The sequence below is a fragment of the Danio aesculapii genome, chromosome 13 (assembly GCF_903798145.1).
Source record: "Danio aesculapii chromosome 13, fDanAes4.1, whole genome shotgun sequence".
In the NCBI taxonomy this organism is placed as follows: domain Eukaryota; kingdom Metazoa; phylum Chordata; class Actinopteri; order Cypriniformes; family Danionidae; genus Danio; species Danio aesculapii.
This window is the reverse complement of record NC_079447.1, coordinates 8,149,729-8,165,768: the sequence shown is the minus strand read 5'-3', so window position 1 is coordinate 8,165,768 and position 16,040 is coordinate 8,149,729. Positions and strand designations below refer to the sequence as shown.

At 36.1% G+C, this 16,040-nt stretch overlaps 1 protein-coding gene across 2 annotated transcripts in view; it reads right to left on the bottom strand.

Moving 5' to 3' along the window:
* The window catches only part of LOC130240183 (V-set domain-containing T-cell activation inhibitor 1), a 135,993-nt gene extending 122,158 nt beyond the window's left edge, over window positions 1-13,835 (bottom strand). Inside the window, exon 1 of one of the 2 annotated variants that reach the window (XM_056471624.1) lies at window positions 13,568-13,835. In XM_056471624.1, the coding sequence (XP_056327599.1) occupies window positions 13,568-13,610 (43 nt within the window). In that variant the 5' untranslated portion in view covers window positions 13,611-13,835. The remainder of the gene's footprint in view (window positions 1-13,567) is intronic. The other variant, XM_056471623.1, reaches the window with a different exon arrangement.
* Window positions 13,836-16,040: the final 2,205 nt, after the last annotated feature.

Below are 16,040 nucleotides of genomic sequence, written 5' to 3'. Positions count from 1 at the left end.
GCTGAAGAGCGCTGGTCACAGACTCCAGTGGGTGAAAGCACATGGGATGAGGGGCTAGGTAGTGATTGTCTATCTGTAGCTGTGTATCTAAGCCTGTAGATTCCAGTCATGTACCGTAATTCCCTGCAGCATGTGAGCAAAGCAAAAGCTGATTGTTTGGGCCAGAGCTGGTCCAAAGTGGAAAGTCCACTAAAGGAGGTCGAACCTTCTCATTCATGGCTTATAAACTCTGGAATAGCCTTCCTGATAATGTCTGAGGCTCAGACACACTCTCTCAGTTCAAAACTAGATTAAAGACCCATCTTTCTATATGCGTGAGTGTGCTACATGCAGGTGAGTAAGGTTGAGTAAGGATGACAAGCCACGCGGTGGACATACTCTTCCTGTCTTAATGCACCAGGCTGTTCTATGTTTTATATGCTTAATTCTCTTTCATTTATCGCACTTAATTTTCACATTGACATTAATATCTCTTCAGAAACACTGCTGCTAAGATAATTATTTTATTTGCTCTCTATTTCCACCAGGGGATGCCCATCCTGAGGCCTCTAGAGGCACGTGATGATGCCACATACACATACTACACAAATACACTTCATTGAATATGCACACATAGACATCACCTATATACTATATAACTGAAGGTTAACGTTTATATATATAATAACTTTAACTGTTAAAGCTATTAGTTACTAGTTAATTAGGTAAAGTAATTACTAACCAATAAAGTTATGGTAACTACTAACATTCACTTTTCTGATTTTGATTGTAATGTAATAATGTGCACCTTTTGTAAAGCTGCTTTGAAACATTAATTATTGTGAAAAGGGCTATAAATTTAACTTAAATTAACCCCAATCAAACACACCCAGTTCATTTCAGTTTAAAGTTTGCAGGACACCGGCCCTTTAGCAACAAGTATGGTGACCCCTGGTTTAACTTATTCCAGCTGCTGCTCTGTTGCTTCCCTCAACTTACAAGATAGAGGCAAGAGTGAGAGAAGAAAAATAAATAAATAAATAAAATTCGCAATAATTTCTCTAATGATCTTGAATCTATTCTTAAAAGTTATGAATCAATTCTGTATTTAAATTAGAAGGCGACTGTGGGGACCTGCATGGGCATGAGTTTTACACAGAAAAATAGTATGTGTTGATAGGCACACATATGAATCTGAATTTGCTTCAATTGGACAGATGAATGAACACAGGCAAGGTGTTTCACATCTTATCCATTCTGATACAATTTCAGGATGATATTTTTCGCACTCTAAAGTGAAACCTTGGGTCGCCATAGACGTGGTGACACCATGCTGCACAGCAAGACTCAAGAGACTCTTTAAGGTCTCAAAACTCAGGGCTTCTGGTAGTACCTAGAATAGCAAAGTCGAGTAAAGGAGGTCGAGCCTTCTTATTTATAGCTCCTAAACTCTGGAATAGCCTTCCCGATAACGTCCGAGGCTCAGACACACTCTCCCAATTCAAAACTAGATTAAAGACCTATCTGTTCAGTAAAGCATACACTTAGTGCACCACTTGGGGGCTTCCACACAGGTTATGCATCTTGTTGATATACACTGTGAACATCAGCTACGCTAATTATTTTCTTTATTCTCCATTTCCACCTGGGGATACTCTTCCCGAGGCCTTCAGACTATGCAGAGTCACTGATTCGATCCAAGACCAACGACGAGATGATCCCAAGGTTTTTATATCCTGGACCAGGCCGAATCCTGAGCAGCTACTGTGATGGTCATGGAAGAGTGGAGAACATGAGACTGATTCCTGTGACGCTCCAGAGACAGACGAGTCTTCGCTGAGGCCAGCTTCCAGCCTCCGCCACTGAGACTGCAGCTCTGCACAAGACGTTTGGCCAGCGGAGAAATTAAAATGGTCATGCCCAACTGAGCCTGGTTTCTCTCAAGGTTTTTTTTCTTCACTTCCGCCTTTAGTGAAGTTTTTTTTCCCCTCTCCGCTGTCGCCACTGGCATGCATGGTTCGGGATCTGTAGAGCTGCGCATCGTTGGATTTGCTCTTCAGTATTTGGACTCTCAGTAGTGATTATTAAACCACACTGAACTGAGCTAAACTGAACTGAACTTAAACACTACAAACTGAACTACACTGTTCCTATTTACTGTGACCTTTTATGTGAAGCTGCTTTGACACAATCTACATTGTATAAGCGCTATACAAATAAAGGTCAATTGAATTGAATAGATGTGTCAGCGGTTTTAGAATCATTTAAAGATGCAGGTGAATTATGTACGGACACTGTTTACAGAATTGTATGTCACCATCTTTTTGATAAGACGTTAAACCGAGGTCCTGACTCTCTGTGGTCGTTAAAAATCCCATGGCACTTCTCGTAAAGAGTAGGGGTGTAACCCTGGTGTCCTGGCCAAAGTCCCTCAATCGGCCCTTACGATCATGGCCTCCCAATCATTCCCATCCACCTAATCGGCTGTATCACTGTCTCTCCAATCCACCAATAGCTGGTGTGTGGTGAGCGCACTGGCGCCATTGTCCTGTGGCTGCCATCGCATCATCCAAGTGGATGCTGCACACTGGTGGTGGAGTGGAGAGACCCCGCCTCATGATTGTGAAGCACTTTGGGTGTATGTACACAATAAATGCGCTATATAAATACACATTATGTTACATTACTTTACGGTCACTCCAATATGAGAACTAACTGAACTCTATTATTTAGGCCTACTGAAAATTGTTGCAAACAAGTGAAACAAACCATTTATCACCAGGATAATAAACCAATCCCTTTAGTCTGGCCACTTACAATCTGCCTTAAAAATGACTACAATCAAGCTACTTCCCAATAATCCAACCCTCTACTCTCAAATTATGGATAATCATAGGCCCATTTCCAGTCTGTAAAGTTACAGAGAATGTAGTGTCCAGGTACTTCCAGGATCATCTTAAATGCAAAAATGCTTTTGAAAAGTTTCAGTCTGGTTTCTGTTCTGTTCACAGTATGAAAACTACATTAGTGAGACTTACAAATGTCGTGTCCTTGTCCTTGACATTGCTGCAGCATTTTATACCATTGACGATTGTATACTTCTGGGTATACCACTCTATTGGAATTAAAAGGTAAGCTTTTAATGCTTCTAAAGTATAAAAAAATACTTAATTTAAGTATTAAATTTAAGAAACTTGCCAAGTAAACATTCTTGCTTATCTGAATAACAATGCTGAGGTCAGATATTCTACATTGAAAATGTGCATTACGTGCCGGAACATCTGTCTTTGTTTATGTCATTTAACCTGCCCAGTGTTTAGTTTAGCCAATTATATTTCAGCACCCCGAGTTGCATTGGTAGAAAACCACGTATTTCATTCATTCAGTCAGGAAGGCTCTCAGAGCATGCGTCCATGACCAAATTGCAAACTTCGGTAGACAGTAACAGCCCTGAAATGAGATACAGATTAAGAGTTCCACATGAGGTTATTAATTAGCAAATAATATAAATATTGCGAATGTAAACATTAGGTCGGCAGGTTACATTGTAACACCGTGTCCTAACAACAATCTACATGATAAGATTTGCAGTGATAAGCAATTCTGCTGTTTGCACCAGACGAAATACGACAGATATTCAAATACAGCCATTCAGAAGCACAGAATAGTGCACTCGCTGCAAAATGGTAATGTTTATAATCTAATAATACATATGAAACCTCTAACATTATTAAATGTACATGCCGAGTCACTGATATGTGTTGGCTTAAACTAAGTCACAGTTTTAGAGTTCAATTTCTAACGATTTATTTTATTTTCAAGATCTGAGGTAAACTATCTGCTTCTGCTTTCAGTATTATGGCAAAAATGTCATTTAAAATGGCATTCAAACCCACATTATTAGCATTTAACACTGAATAAAGCACATGAAGTGAACCTAAGGCGATCAGTTTATCTTGTTGTTCACCTGTGAGAAGTATAAGCCATTTCTAAAATATAAATATTAGGTGTCAAACTCCTTTTAGTATGGAAAAATATTCCTTCTATTGCATGCCGCTGCTTTTATCTAGAACACTGTTTAAATCAGCCTTTAGGCCCGACCAACAACTGTAAAAAATATGGACGATGCGACAGCGCCTTTTCCCATTGAACGCTTTGAAGAAAAAACACCTCGTGACGGGCACAAACTGTTACAAAAGACTGCTGAAATTGGAGCCTGGGCATGTGCAGAAGGACTGCCTGATGGAGCCAGAGGCGGAGCCGCGGAATCAAGCCTTCAACCAAACGCTTGATGTAAAATCAACCATGCACTTGACCGCCAGTATCTGCACTATAACAAAGGCTTACTAATATAAGCACTTGCATTTAAAAACACATAATAATACACGTTTTATTAAAAAACTGTGTGATGTAAGCTGTTATAATTTAATAAAATCAATACATGTCGGACTGCAGAAATAAACAATCTTTCATACACTCTAGCTCGAGTTAGACTAATATGAGCACAACAAAATATTTCTCTTATAACAGGGATGTTGGTATTTGTTATCTTCACAGGGGAAGAACAAACCATTGAAATATTAACAGTAACATATTATTAAAACCACATACATTTTTAGAAAGGTTTTTTTTTATTAGCATTCAACAGGGCCTATAGCCTATACACCATAGATAACGATTTACCATGCGGGAAAAATCGTGCGTTTAAAAGATAAATACAGCAAGATTTCGAAATATCTACAGGATATTTACACATCCCATGTACTATAAAATAATCTCCGTCAATTTGTACAATAAACTTTGCAGTATTAATACATCAACTGATGTCTATCAGCTGCTGCAACATCACTTGTATATTGTTTATCATTTTTTGCCTCCATTTGGTTTATTCGATGCATTCATTATATCTAGCAAAGAGGGATTTGCATTTATTGTAATGTTTATTAGGAGTTTTCAAATAAAAGGCCAACCGTAAATGATGTATATAAATAATATATAACATTTACAGCTCTATTTGTTATTTAAGATTCAGTTTCTAGAACATAAATATTTTATAAATCCAAATTCAGTAGATTAACTCGACAACATGCCGAAACTCAAAATGTCAGAGACGTCCTTTAAATCAATTTCAAATAACATTACAGGAGATCGATGTGGAGATGCATTGTCTTCCTAATTATTATTTCAGACCCATAAAGAGAATTACTGCTAGATAGCAATCACCTGTATTTTCCCCGTCATGGCTAGGCATGTTTCAGCAAACTAAAAGCCCAATAAAGCTCTGACCTTACCGAATAAACAGTGTTCCACCAGATCCTGTAGGTCAGAAAGTATAGTTTATTGCTAAACTCATTTCATCACGATAAAATAACACAGAAATCGAATAATAATACATCAATCTCCGCCCGAAGCTCTGACGGTCTGCTTTGAGAAACTGTCAATCACAGCTGTCAATCACGATGACACACCCAGCATTAAATTACTGGCTAAAAACATACTCTTTACAAAAATGAAGACCTGCACCTATATCAGCATGATAACCAGTGCCTTAATTGACAATATTTTGGGACATTTTATTGCAAGTGTGATTATTTTTTTTATTTGGCCTCAGGTCACCTTCATTGACACGGAGGAAGCTGGCTTCATGACTTGTACTGCAGTCAGCCCCCAGTAGGCGATCTAACAGCTGGGAGCTTCACTCAAAATCAGGCGTGTGGCACACTTGGGCTCGACGGTCTGGCACACTGCTGCTGGTGTCTTCAATCTGGCAACCCTCTTTGAAACAGGAGTGCAATACCTAGTACAACCAAACTTACATACTGCACCTTTAATAACAATAATGCTTTGAGTCATAGCTTGCAGACAGACTAGTGGTCATGGGAGGTTCAAGGTACCATGCACGGTCTGTTAGATGTGGTGTTCCATAGGGGTCAGTATTTGGAACTATTTTATTTATTATTTACATCAGTCAGCATCTGGGAATTTCCTTCCTCATTGTTACAGTGATGATGCACAATTATAAATGAAAACTGGAACTCACTCATCATCGTTGACATTGATATCAACAACATGATCCACACTCACTGCCTGTCTAGGGAACATAAAGGATTGGATGAATCATAACTTTCTCCGGATGATGAGTAGCTCAGAAGCCAGCTCATTCCAGTCACCATTAGTCACCAATTTTGGTGTTAGGTTTTCAGCTAGCAAAATTCATGTGGCTCAAATCCATGATGACACTTGGGCAGTCAGCTCCTGTTTGCCAGATCTGGGCCACAATTAATCCATAGCAATATCACATATCAGACAGAATTAAATCAAATGAACCAGAACTGACCCTATTCTAGGCCACAGTTTGCTTTTATTCTGGCCCAGATCCGTCCCACACCAGACACTTACATTTGGACCACATACTGTATGAAATGATGGCTCTAGGGCGGTCTGCTCCTGTTTGTCAGATCTGGGCCACAAATAAGCCAAAGCAATACCACATATTAGCCAGAATTCATCCAAATGAACCATAACTGACCCTATTCTGGGCCACAGTTTGCTTTTATTCTGGCCCAGATCTGGCCTATTACTTTTAATAATGGATTAAACATTGGTAAACATCAGTGAATTATATTATTTCATAACAGGTTGTGCCTCACTTCATTTTGTTTGCTGTAATGAATAAACTTTTCAAGCAAAGTTCTTAAGTTACAGCAGCCCAAAAGAAAATTTATATTAAGAGGTTCAGGGCTATGAGCCCAACTAAACCAAACACTTTTCTCCATGATGGTGACTTTAGTCTATGTCGTCCACATATGTTTTAAGATAACTGGGCCACATTTACCATATCTCCTCTGGGCCGCTTTAGGCTCACAACCACATTAGCCAGAGCTAACTGTGCCAAATATTTGCCAAAAGTGGCCCACATTTGTTTTAGGATAACTGAGCCCCATTTGCCAGATCTTCTCTGGGCCACTATAGGCTCAAATCCACATTAGCCAGAGTTTACTGTGCCGAATATTTGCCAAAAGTGGCCCACATATGTTTTAAAATAACTGGGTCACATTTGCATCTACACGTGTGAGCCACTTTAGGTTTAGACCTAGATTACCCTTAAATGACTATGCCACTATTTTGCCAACTGTGGCCCACATTTGTCCTCTGTCATTTGGACCAAATTTTCCATTGTCCACATTAGGCTCACATTCAGATTACAAGTGCCAAATCTTTGCCTTAAATGGCCCATATATGAATTGGAATCTTTGGCCCCCCTTTGCCATTGTACAGGTGGGCCACTTAAGGCTCACACTCATTTTGTCTGGGCTGAAGGAATACCACCAGTGGCGCATAACTGCCTAAAGTGGCCCACATTCGTATGCTATCTGGGTTTGATCTTAATCTAACCTTTCAGTCCCATATCAAACAAACTATATATTTTTTCACCATCTCAGAAATATAGCCAGACAAAGAAAAGTTGTTCATGCCTTTGAACATGGCGCAGAACAATGGAATTTAATGCAGCGCTTCCTGTACATTCTGAGACCCACTTTATACCGTATATCAATCAAGCAGTGAAGATCATTGATCTTCAAAGAAAACAAACCATAAATGTGCCGATTTTGTAACAACACAACATTTCACTGGAAGAACTTGAACTGGATTAATTAAAAGTCCTTCTGCATATACCCTAACCCTTTCCAGTAAAATGTTAGGTTTTTCACTCATTTGTTTATCCATGGCGATGCTCGCACAAACATTAAAGGTCACATCAAGTGCTTTGAAATGTGCCTTTTATATTCTAATTTTAACATAAGAGAATGGCACTAGCAACTGATAGGAGCTGGAAAAAAATGTGCACCTTCAATGCAACCAGTGCAAAAAAAGTGTAGGCCAAATGCACAATGAAAAACATTCACAAGCAGGAAACACTGCTTCATTCACATGCAAACACGTTTCTTTGTTTGCAGCCAGCTCTGAGCAGCAAACAACTACAAACAAGTGTCCTAAACCCTCATGCGCAAAAGTACAGTTACGGACAGCACAAAATGTCTATGCACACGTGATACTGTAGTATGAAGTAAGCACGTTGTCAGATCATGCTTATATGATTATTGCCATTTTCACAGACAACCGTGGTGTATTTTAAGAACTGTAAATGATCGTTCTGCTACTACTAATGTGAATTTCAGCATTTGAAATCTAAAAGAAGACACTTGTTATTGAAAACACTGATCATTTGTGATTTATGACAACCGCTGTGCGCGTTTGTTTGACCACCGGTGAAGTGAACTCATCAAGGGTTAATGAGCAGCCGCAGACTGAACTGTGAAGGCGGAGTTGTTTTATCCCCGTTTGCAGAGTTATTTAATTTTACTTCGTTATAAACAGCAGACACGTACAGAAGGGGGGTTTGGGTGCTCGAGCACCTGCCCTTTTTTTCTCTCGGAGAGAAAGTTCTCCCTCCTTTGCAAACGGATCCCTTATCCGTAACACACAACACGCTCTTCAGCTTCACGATCAACCCGTGCCTCAATCGTTAACAAGCACCAGTTTTGCCTTCAAAATCTTTTTCAAAATGAACAACCAACTTTCTGTGGTAAAGTAATCTCCATGTGTGTCATTCTACTGTGATGCTGAGGAGTAGATGATGTTTGCAGCACAGAATGAGAATGAAATACATAACCGTTCACACTGCGGTCGCATTGCAAAACATCAGATCTGTGTCTGATTTAAGACTACATATGACAGTGGCACAGATCTGACCTGAAAAGATCAGATTCCATGCGGTTTGGGCTGTTCACATTGTCATCAACATGTGGGCAAAAAAATCAGATTCGGGTCACATTTGGCTGCAGTGTGAATGTAGCCATATATACATTTCTGGAGATCGCGAACTATGTAGCCAGAGATACGTATCGCTGCACTTCGTTTTTAAAACTAATGCTATGGGGTGGTATGGCGCCATTCCTTTTCAGGCTTACCTCGATATGGACCGCTTTCCGCTATAACCAGTTTGTCCAATAGCTCACCATTTATGTCAGCGGACTTGACACGCAGAGAAAAGTTGACCACGACGATGTTCCAGAAAGTGAGACAAAAACAGAAGCCGAAAAATAAAATAAACAAGTAAATAACAGGGTAAGAATGTGGTAAAATCTGAAAACGTGGTAAAAATCAGGCATGGGCTTATCTTTTTCTGGATTGCTTTTTAAAACTGTTGGTTGGTTTAGGGAAGTGGGTTGCAGGGTCAATCAATGCTTTAGAAAACACTATTGGTTGGGTTATGGAAAGAAGGAGGGTGAAAGAGTCAGTCAGTCGACAACGACCTCTAGTGGATTTACGAGAGAACAGCATGGCACTCCAGACTAGTGTTTCCCAACCCTGTTCCTGAAAGCACACCAACAGAAAATATTTTGGATGTCTCCCTCATCTCACCCATTCACTTCAGGTTTTGGAGTCTCTTGTAATGTTCTGGTGAGTTGATTCAGGTGTGTTGGATTAGGGAAAGCTTGAAAATGTGTACTGCTGGTGTGCCTTCAGGAACAGGGTTGGGAAACACTGCTCCAGACTCACAAATTCGAGATCTGAAAAAGTGTACACAGCGGCCTCTGGTGGATTCGCAAAACCAAAAACTGCTAAATAAAATGTAGCTCCTGGGACGTATTTGGTGCTCTCCAGAAATGTATATAGGGTTACGTTTACAGAATGAGCCTGGATTATGTTTATTAGTACTTATAAAGCATGATCTTATTCTACATCCCTAATTCTACCCAAAACCTAAACCCAAATCTCAACTTACTAACTATAAATAGCAGAATATTGAGCTAAAAGTCATAGTTAATGGTTTGTTAATAGGGAGAATTGCACCTTAAAATAAAGTGTGACCTTAATATTTAAGCATTTGAGTAAGAAATAATCTTTAGTTTTGTTCTGAAATGTTCTGATGATGTTACTTTTACATTTTAAAATATAAAACTTACAGTATAATGGACAATTGGTCAAAATACGGGACAGCCTTTTTTAGACCAAATAAATAAGCTATAACTTCAGAAAAGAAGTATAAGATATATTATGTGAAAAAACTTTTTTATTTATTTACTAATAATTATTCATTTTTTCTTCACCTATTTGTGAAAGCCGTTGTATTTACCGGTGTTAAACTTTTCTTGTAATAAGAATTTTTATTTCATTTATTTATTTACTTAGTTTAGTTTATTCTTGTTTTTTGTCCTTGTTTTCTCTTCCATTTATTTTTCTTCAGGCATGGGTGGGTAGGGGTATTAAAATAAGTTGGTTGGTTAATATCTTGAGACACGCTGGATTACTCCCATCTGTTTAATAAAAAAATTCCTCAAAAAAAGAAGAGAAAAGCTATTAAGTCAATATTTGTTGGAACAACACTGATTTTCAGTCACAAGAAATTACAACTTTTTTTGACCTATTGTCATTTTTCGGTTAAAGAAAATCTTTAAATTGGCCACCAGAAACACTTTAATGTCAGTATTTACAGTGTTTCTTCATCTTTTTTTTTGTTGGTTAATGAAAATAAAGATGTCTGTTGTTAATTCATGTTAAAGGGACCCGAAGTTCACCCAAAAAGGAAAATCCTGTCATCATTTACTCTCACTTCACTTGTTCCAAACCGGTTAGAGTTCATTTCCTAAACACAAATGAAGTTATTTTAAGGAAAGCTGAAAACTGGTAACCATTGACCTCCAAATTATTGCTTTGTCGTTCTATGGATATCAGTGGTTACAAGTTTTCAGTTTTCATCATAACTTATTTTGTGGTCAACAGAGGAATGAAACTTTTAAAACCACCTGAAGGAGAGTAAACAGTAGATACATTTTTATTTTGGGGTGAACGGTCCCTTTAGCTCATCAACTAGGGCTTCACAATAGCCCCTTTCACACAGTGATGCCAGTAAATATCCGGAAAATTACTGGAATTACTTTACCGGTAAGTTCAAAAAAAGTGCTGTTTACAAAGGCAAGAACGTTCCGGAATTTCACCATTCGCACATCCATTCCAAAATACCAGTATACTCTGACATCATTAACCAGTAACTACCTCTAAACGACTGCGCTTGTATTTGTAAACACAGAAGATGTTGGCCGTTTGTTAATGGTACATAATATGTGTGTGTGCTGGCGCTCACCGGCTGCTTCACATGCACACGTTTCAATCAACTGAAGCAAAGCTTGAAGGTAAACAAACAGCGATTTATCATAAGCATTTTATCTATTATTTTTTCCCACAGTTGGCATTAAGAAGACAGAAACGTTATCCGACTAACATCTAGCAGCTAAATGTGTCTGGAAAAAAGGCTTTTATTTTTGTAAACAATGCGGATGTGAATGCATCTAAATGTTCTGATTGGCTAGAGTAGATGTATCACGTCAGCGCGTTCTAGATGTGAACGTGCTCTTTCCGGCAATCTTCCTTCTGTGTTCAAACAGAGCAGCTTTCCGGTAAATTACCGGTAATGTTACAACTTCTCTTTCTGAAAAATTGCCAAAACTAATTTACCGGAATTTTCAAAAAGGGCCTGTTCACACATATAGACCTTTCCGGAAAATTGCTGGTAAATTTCCTGAAAGGTCTGTATGAGTGAAAGGGGCTATTATCTCATTTCAGCATCGATATCGCAATGTGTGCATACGCAATAGTCACATCACAAAGATATGCAATGTTGAGTCTGAATTATAGTTGAGCAGGAGCTACAGAATTGTATTTAATTACTGTAATATGATTTATGCAAAAATAAAAATCTTAGAATTTTTGTCTTGTTTCTTGTCCAAATATCCACATTTCAAAGCAAAAACAAGATCGAACTTACCCCACTAGCAGATAATTTAGCTTGTTCTAAGGAAAAACCCGTAATTTTGACATTTCTTCTGACAGTAAAAACAAAACAATACTTTACTTACTCTAAGATTTTTTGATATTTGAACTGGAAATGAGACAAAACAAAATAAGAAAAGCATTGTATTTGCATTGTGATTATTCAGTTTCTTTACCTGAATACCTTTAGACTCCAGAGACTTACAGAAGTTCTAGTAAATGGAACCTGTGTCAGTCTTAGTTAATTTCAGTCTGGTGTAAATGTCACTGCTGATTATTAAATACTGTACGTGCATCATTCATGTTACTAAATACATTAACTAACAACTATTGGAACATTATTATAAAGTGTCACCCAACATATGAAACCTGAAATGTTATCAGACCTTTATAGAATATGAAGAAGAGAATAATCAAATATTAACACTTAACTCAAACACATACCCAGTAAATACAGTACACTGAAAAAAAGTGTTGCATCCAAAACTGTTGCAAACAATTTGTGTTGAATTTAAACTAACAAATTAAATTGAGCAATGTTCAACTTAATTTGCTTGTTTAAATCCAGCCCAAATAAATTGTTTACAACCACTTAACGTAAAACAAAATTGAGAAAATCTAAGGAATCATCTTTGAATAATTTTTTTCAGTGTACTCTTTTTAACAAGCAGATGATCTGCTGCCACAAGCTCTATATCTAATTCTTATGACTGAAGTAAAACACAAAACATGAACAACTGCTTTAGGTTTGTCATTTAAACGTCACCAGAGATTTTTTTTAAAGGTGGACTAGTGAAAACACAATAATATATTTACTTGCTCTAAAAATTGTTTGACATTTGAACTGGAAATGAGACATAAAAAAAGAAAAGCCTTTTAATTGCAATTTTGCATTGTGATGATTCAGTTTCTGTACGTGAATAGTGTTAGACTCCCTAGAAAAACCATCAAATAGAGCTCTTCAAACCATCCTGTGAAACAATATAAAAAAAATAAAACAATCGCAATATCAGATCCAATATCGTAGCATCAACCAATGCCAACAAGCACTACTTTGTGTTTTAATAATGCATTAGTAAATGCTGAATTCTGATTAATAAATGCTGTGCAAACATCATTCATGTTACTAAATACATTAACATTAACTATTGGAACATTATTGTAAAGTATCACCCAACATTTAAAACCTGAAATGTTATCAGACCTTTATAGAATAGAAGAAGAGAATAACCAAATATTAACACAACTCATACACATACCAATACAGTATTATTTCAGAGCATCTCTTTTTCAACACAGAAGATCTGAGAAGAGTTATCGGGTCTCATTTATAATCCACCTGCTGCCACAAGCTCTATATCTGATCATTAGAACTGAAGTAAAACACAAAACATGAACAACTGCTTTAAGTTTCTCATTTAAAAGTCACCAGAGATTTAAAAAGCGTCCAAAAAAAAAAAGAATTAAACGCCAGTAAACAACATCAGCAAACGCTTAAGTCTAGCCTACTTGCGCTGCTCTGTATGATATTTTCTACCTCAGCTTAACACAAGCAAGCACATACACAGCAAGAACCAGCACCTTTTGCATTTAACTTCGATTTGACTCACTTTAAAGCTAATTTCTGCAGCACAAAAGCGACGTTTTGCGCTCTGGCTTCGAGATTTCGTGCAAAATTCCTGGCAAACATGTAAATCGTACAATAGCACATGCAACAGAGTTGAGCAAACGGCGGTAAAAGCTCTGCACTAACCTGCACATCGCAGTAATGTCCACAGCAGAAGAAAAAACAGCATCGTTTTCTGACGGTGAGGATTTGATAAGAAACGTGCAAAAGCAGAACAGCTCGATCATAGACTGTGCAAAACTGTAGCGTTACTCAGTGCTATACTCAGGTAAACTCAAGAGTGGTCTCAAACTACTGGTTGCGTTCCTTTGGGAAAAAATTTCTGGCGACCTCCCCTCCATTGCTCCGACCAGAAAACATTCGTAAAAACGAATAAAACATCTGCATCTGTTGATTCTGAAAGATTAAAATATAATAATAATAATAATAGTAAAACACTTCAGAGGCGTTCCTGAATGAAATACTGTATCTCATTGAGGTAAAGTTGGTTTTATATTCGCACATTCGTTCATTTTTTTTTTACTGCGACAGCTTGTTTACCAAGAAACTTTGAATATTTGGGTCAGAAATCGCATGTATGACTTCAATACGACATTACCACGTCCACTATCAATTGACTGTAAACAGTGTTGATAGCTGCAAATATGAATTCAGTAGCCTATTTACTCTTATGAAATTATATTAATTGTATGTCCAACATATAAAATATAAAATCAACTTTATTTCAAGCTGTATCTCTATAACTACATTCAAGATTGAAATACTGAATTCAGTACATTCAGTGGTAGCCTGCTTATCACTGCACATCTGTTGAAAGCGTGGCGTCCATGCGTTTTCTTGGCATTCTCATCTTCTCATCTCAGCGGGTTCGCGGGATTCTGTTTTCGGACTAGAGCGTCATCCACGCCACCTAGTTTTTGAGCAGGTTGTTACAAAGATGGGGGGTTGAACATAATACAACAAATAAGTGATTTGAAAACAGGGTGGAGGGGTACTGTCGAGGAAGGCTTTGAGCCTAAACTATTATTTCCATCTCTTGATGAAAGATACAACATCAAAAGAATATTCACATCAGTGTGGATACACTAGCCTACTTCCTGTGCAAGTAAACATTCAAGTAGACCATTACTGAAAATGTTGTGGGAATGTTTTGACTGAACGTACAAATAATTCCTTGAATTTCTCTGAGGCTATTTTCAGGCAGTCTTTCGATATAACTGGCAAGTTTCTTTTGACAGTTCTCTGAATTAGCATGATTTTAACAAAATAAACGTGTTATTAGCATGTTTCTAGCATATATTAGCATGTTGCCAGCCTGTTTCTTGCATGAATTTGCATGTTGTTAACACGATTCCAACATAAATTGGCGCGTTTCTCAAGCCACCATAAAATAGTACTAATTTATGGCTTATGAACTACAAGTAGTGATAGGTTTAGGTATTAGGTAGGATTAGAGATGCAGAATAAAATCATGCAGAATATGCACTTTATAACTACTAATAAACAGTTTCTTTAAAAAGCAGGTATAGCCTAATAGTGGGAATTGTACACTTCGTAAATTAAAGTGTTGTTTAATTTTGATTTTAGCATAAATTAGCATATTGTTAGTATGATTCTAGCATGAATTAGTATGATTTTAACAAAATAAACATGGTGTTAGCATGTTTCTAGCATATATTATCATGTTTGCTATCATGTTTTTAGCATGAATTAGTGTGTTGTTAGCATGATTTCAACATGAATTAGCATGTTTCTCAAGCCACCATAATAAAGTAATAATTAATGGCTTGTTAGTAAGTAGTGCAATACTAATTTATAGTATTTATTCATGCATTATTATAGTATAACTTATTAATATTCATTTATATTAAACTGATCATGTATAAATACAAGTTATAAAATTATTATAAATAATTACGATTATAAATATAATTTAATATATTATAAGTGCAGAAAATTAATAATAATAATTATTATTATTATGAATTATTTTAATATCAATAAATTAAACTATTTAGTATTGCAAATAATTATAATAAACATCTATAAATAAGTATTTATAATATGTAATAAATTATAAGTATAATAAATGATTAATATTTAACCATAACTTATGTTATAAATACCTATTATACATAAAATATATTTAAACTATTTATATTCATTTCTAATGTTATTTATTAATAAACTATTCATTATTATAGTATAAATTATTAGTATTAATTCATATTAAAGTGATAATTTATTATAAATACAAATTTAAAATACATTTTTTATAATTTATTAATTTAGAAACAATTTAATTATAAATACAGAAAAAGTAACAATTTTATAATATAAATCATTTTAATATATATATATATATATATATATATATATATATATATATATATATATATATATATATATATATATATATATATATATAAACACATGTATAATAAGTATTTATAAAATATAATAAATTATAAGTATAATAAAAATGTATTATTAATATTTCTAAACAAAATGTATACATTATACATTACTATAAAGAAATATTAAATTTATATTACTTATTAAAGCATTATTAATTATTATAGTATAAATTTAATATTAT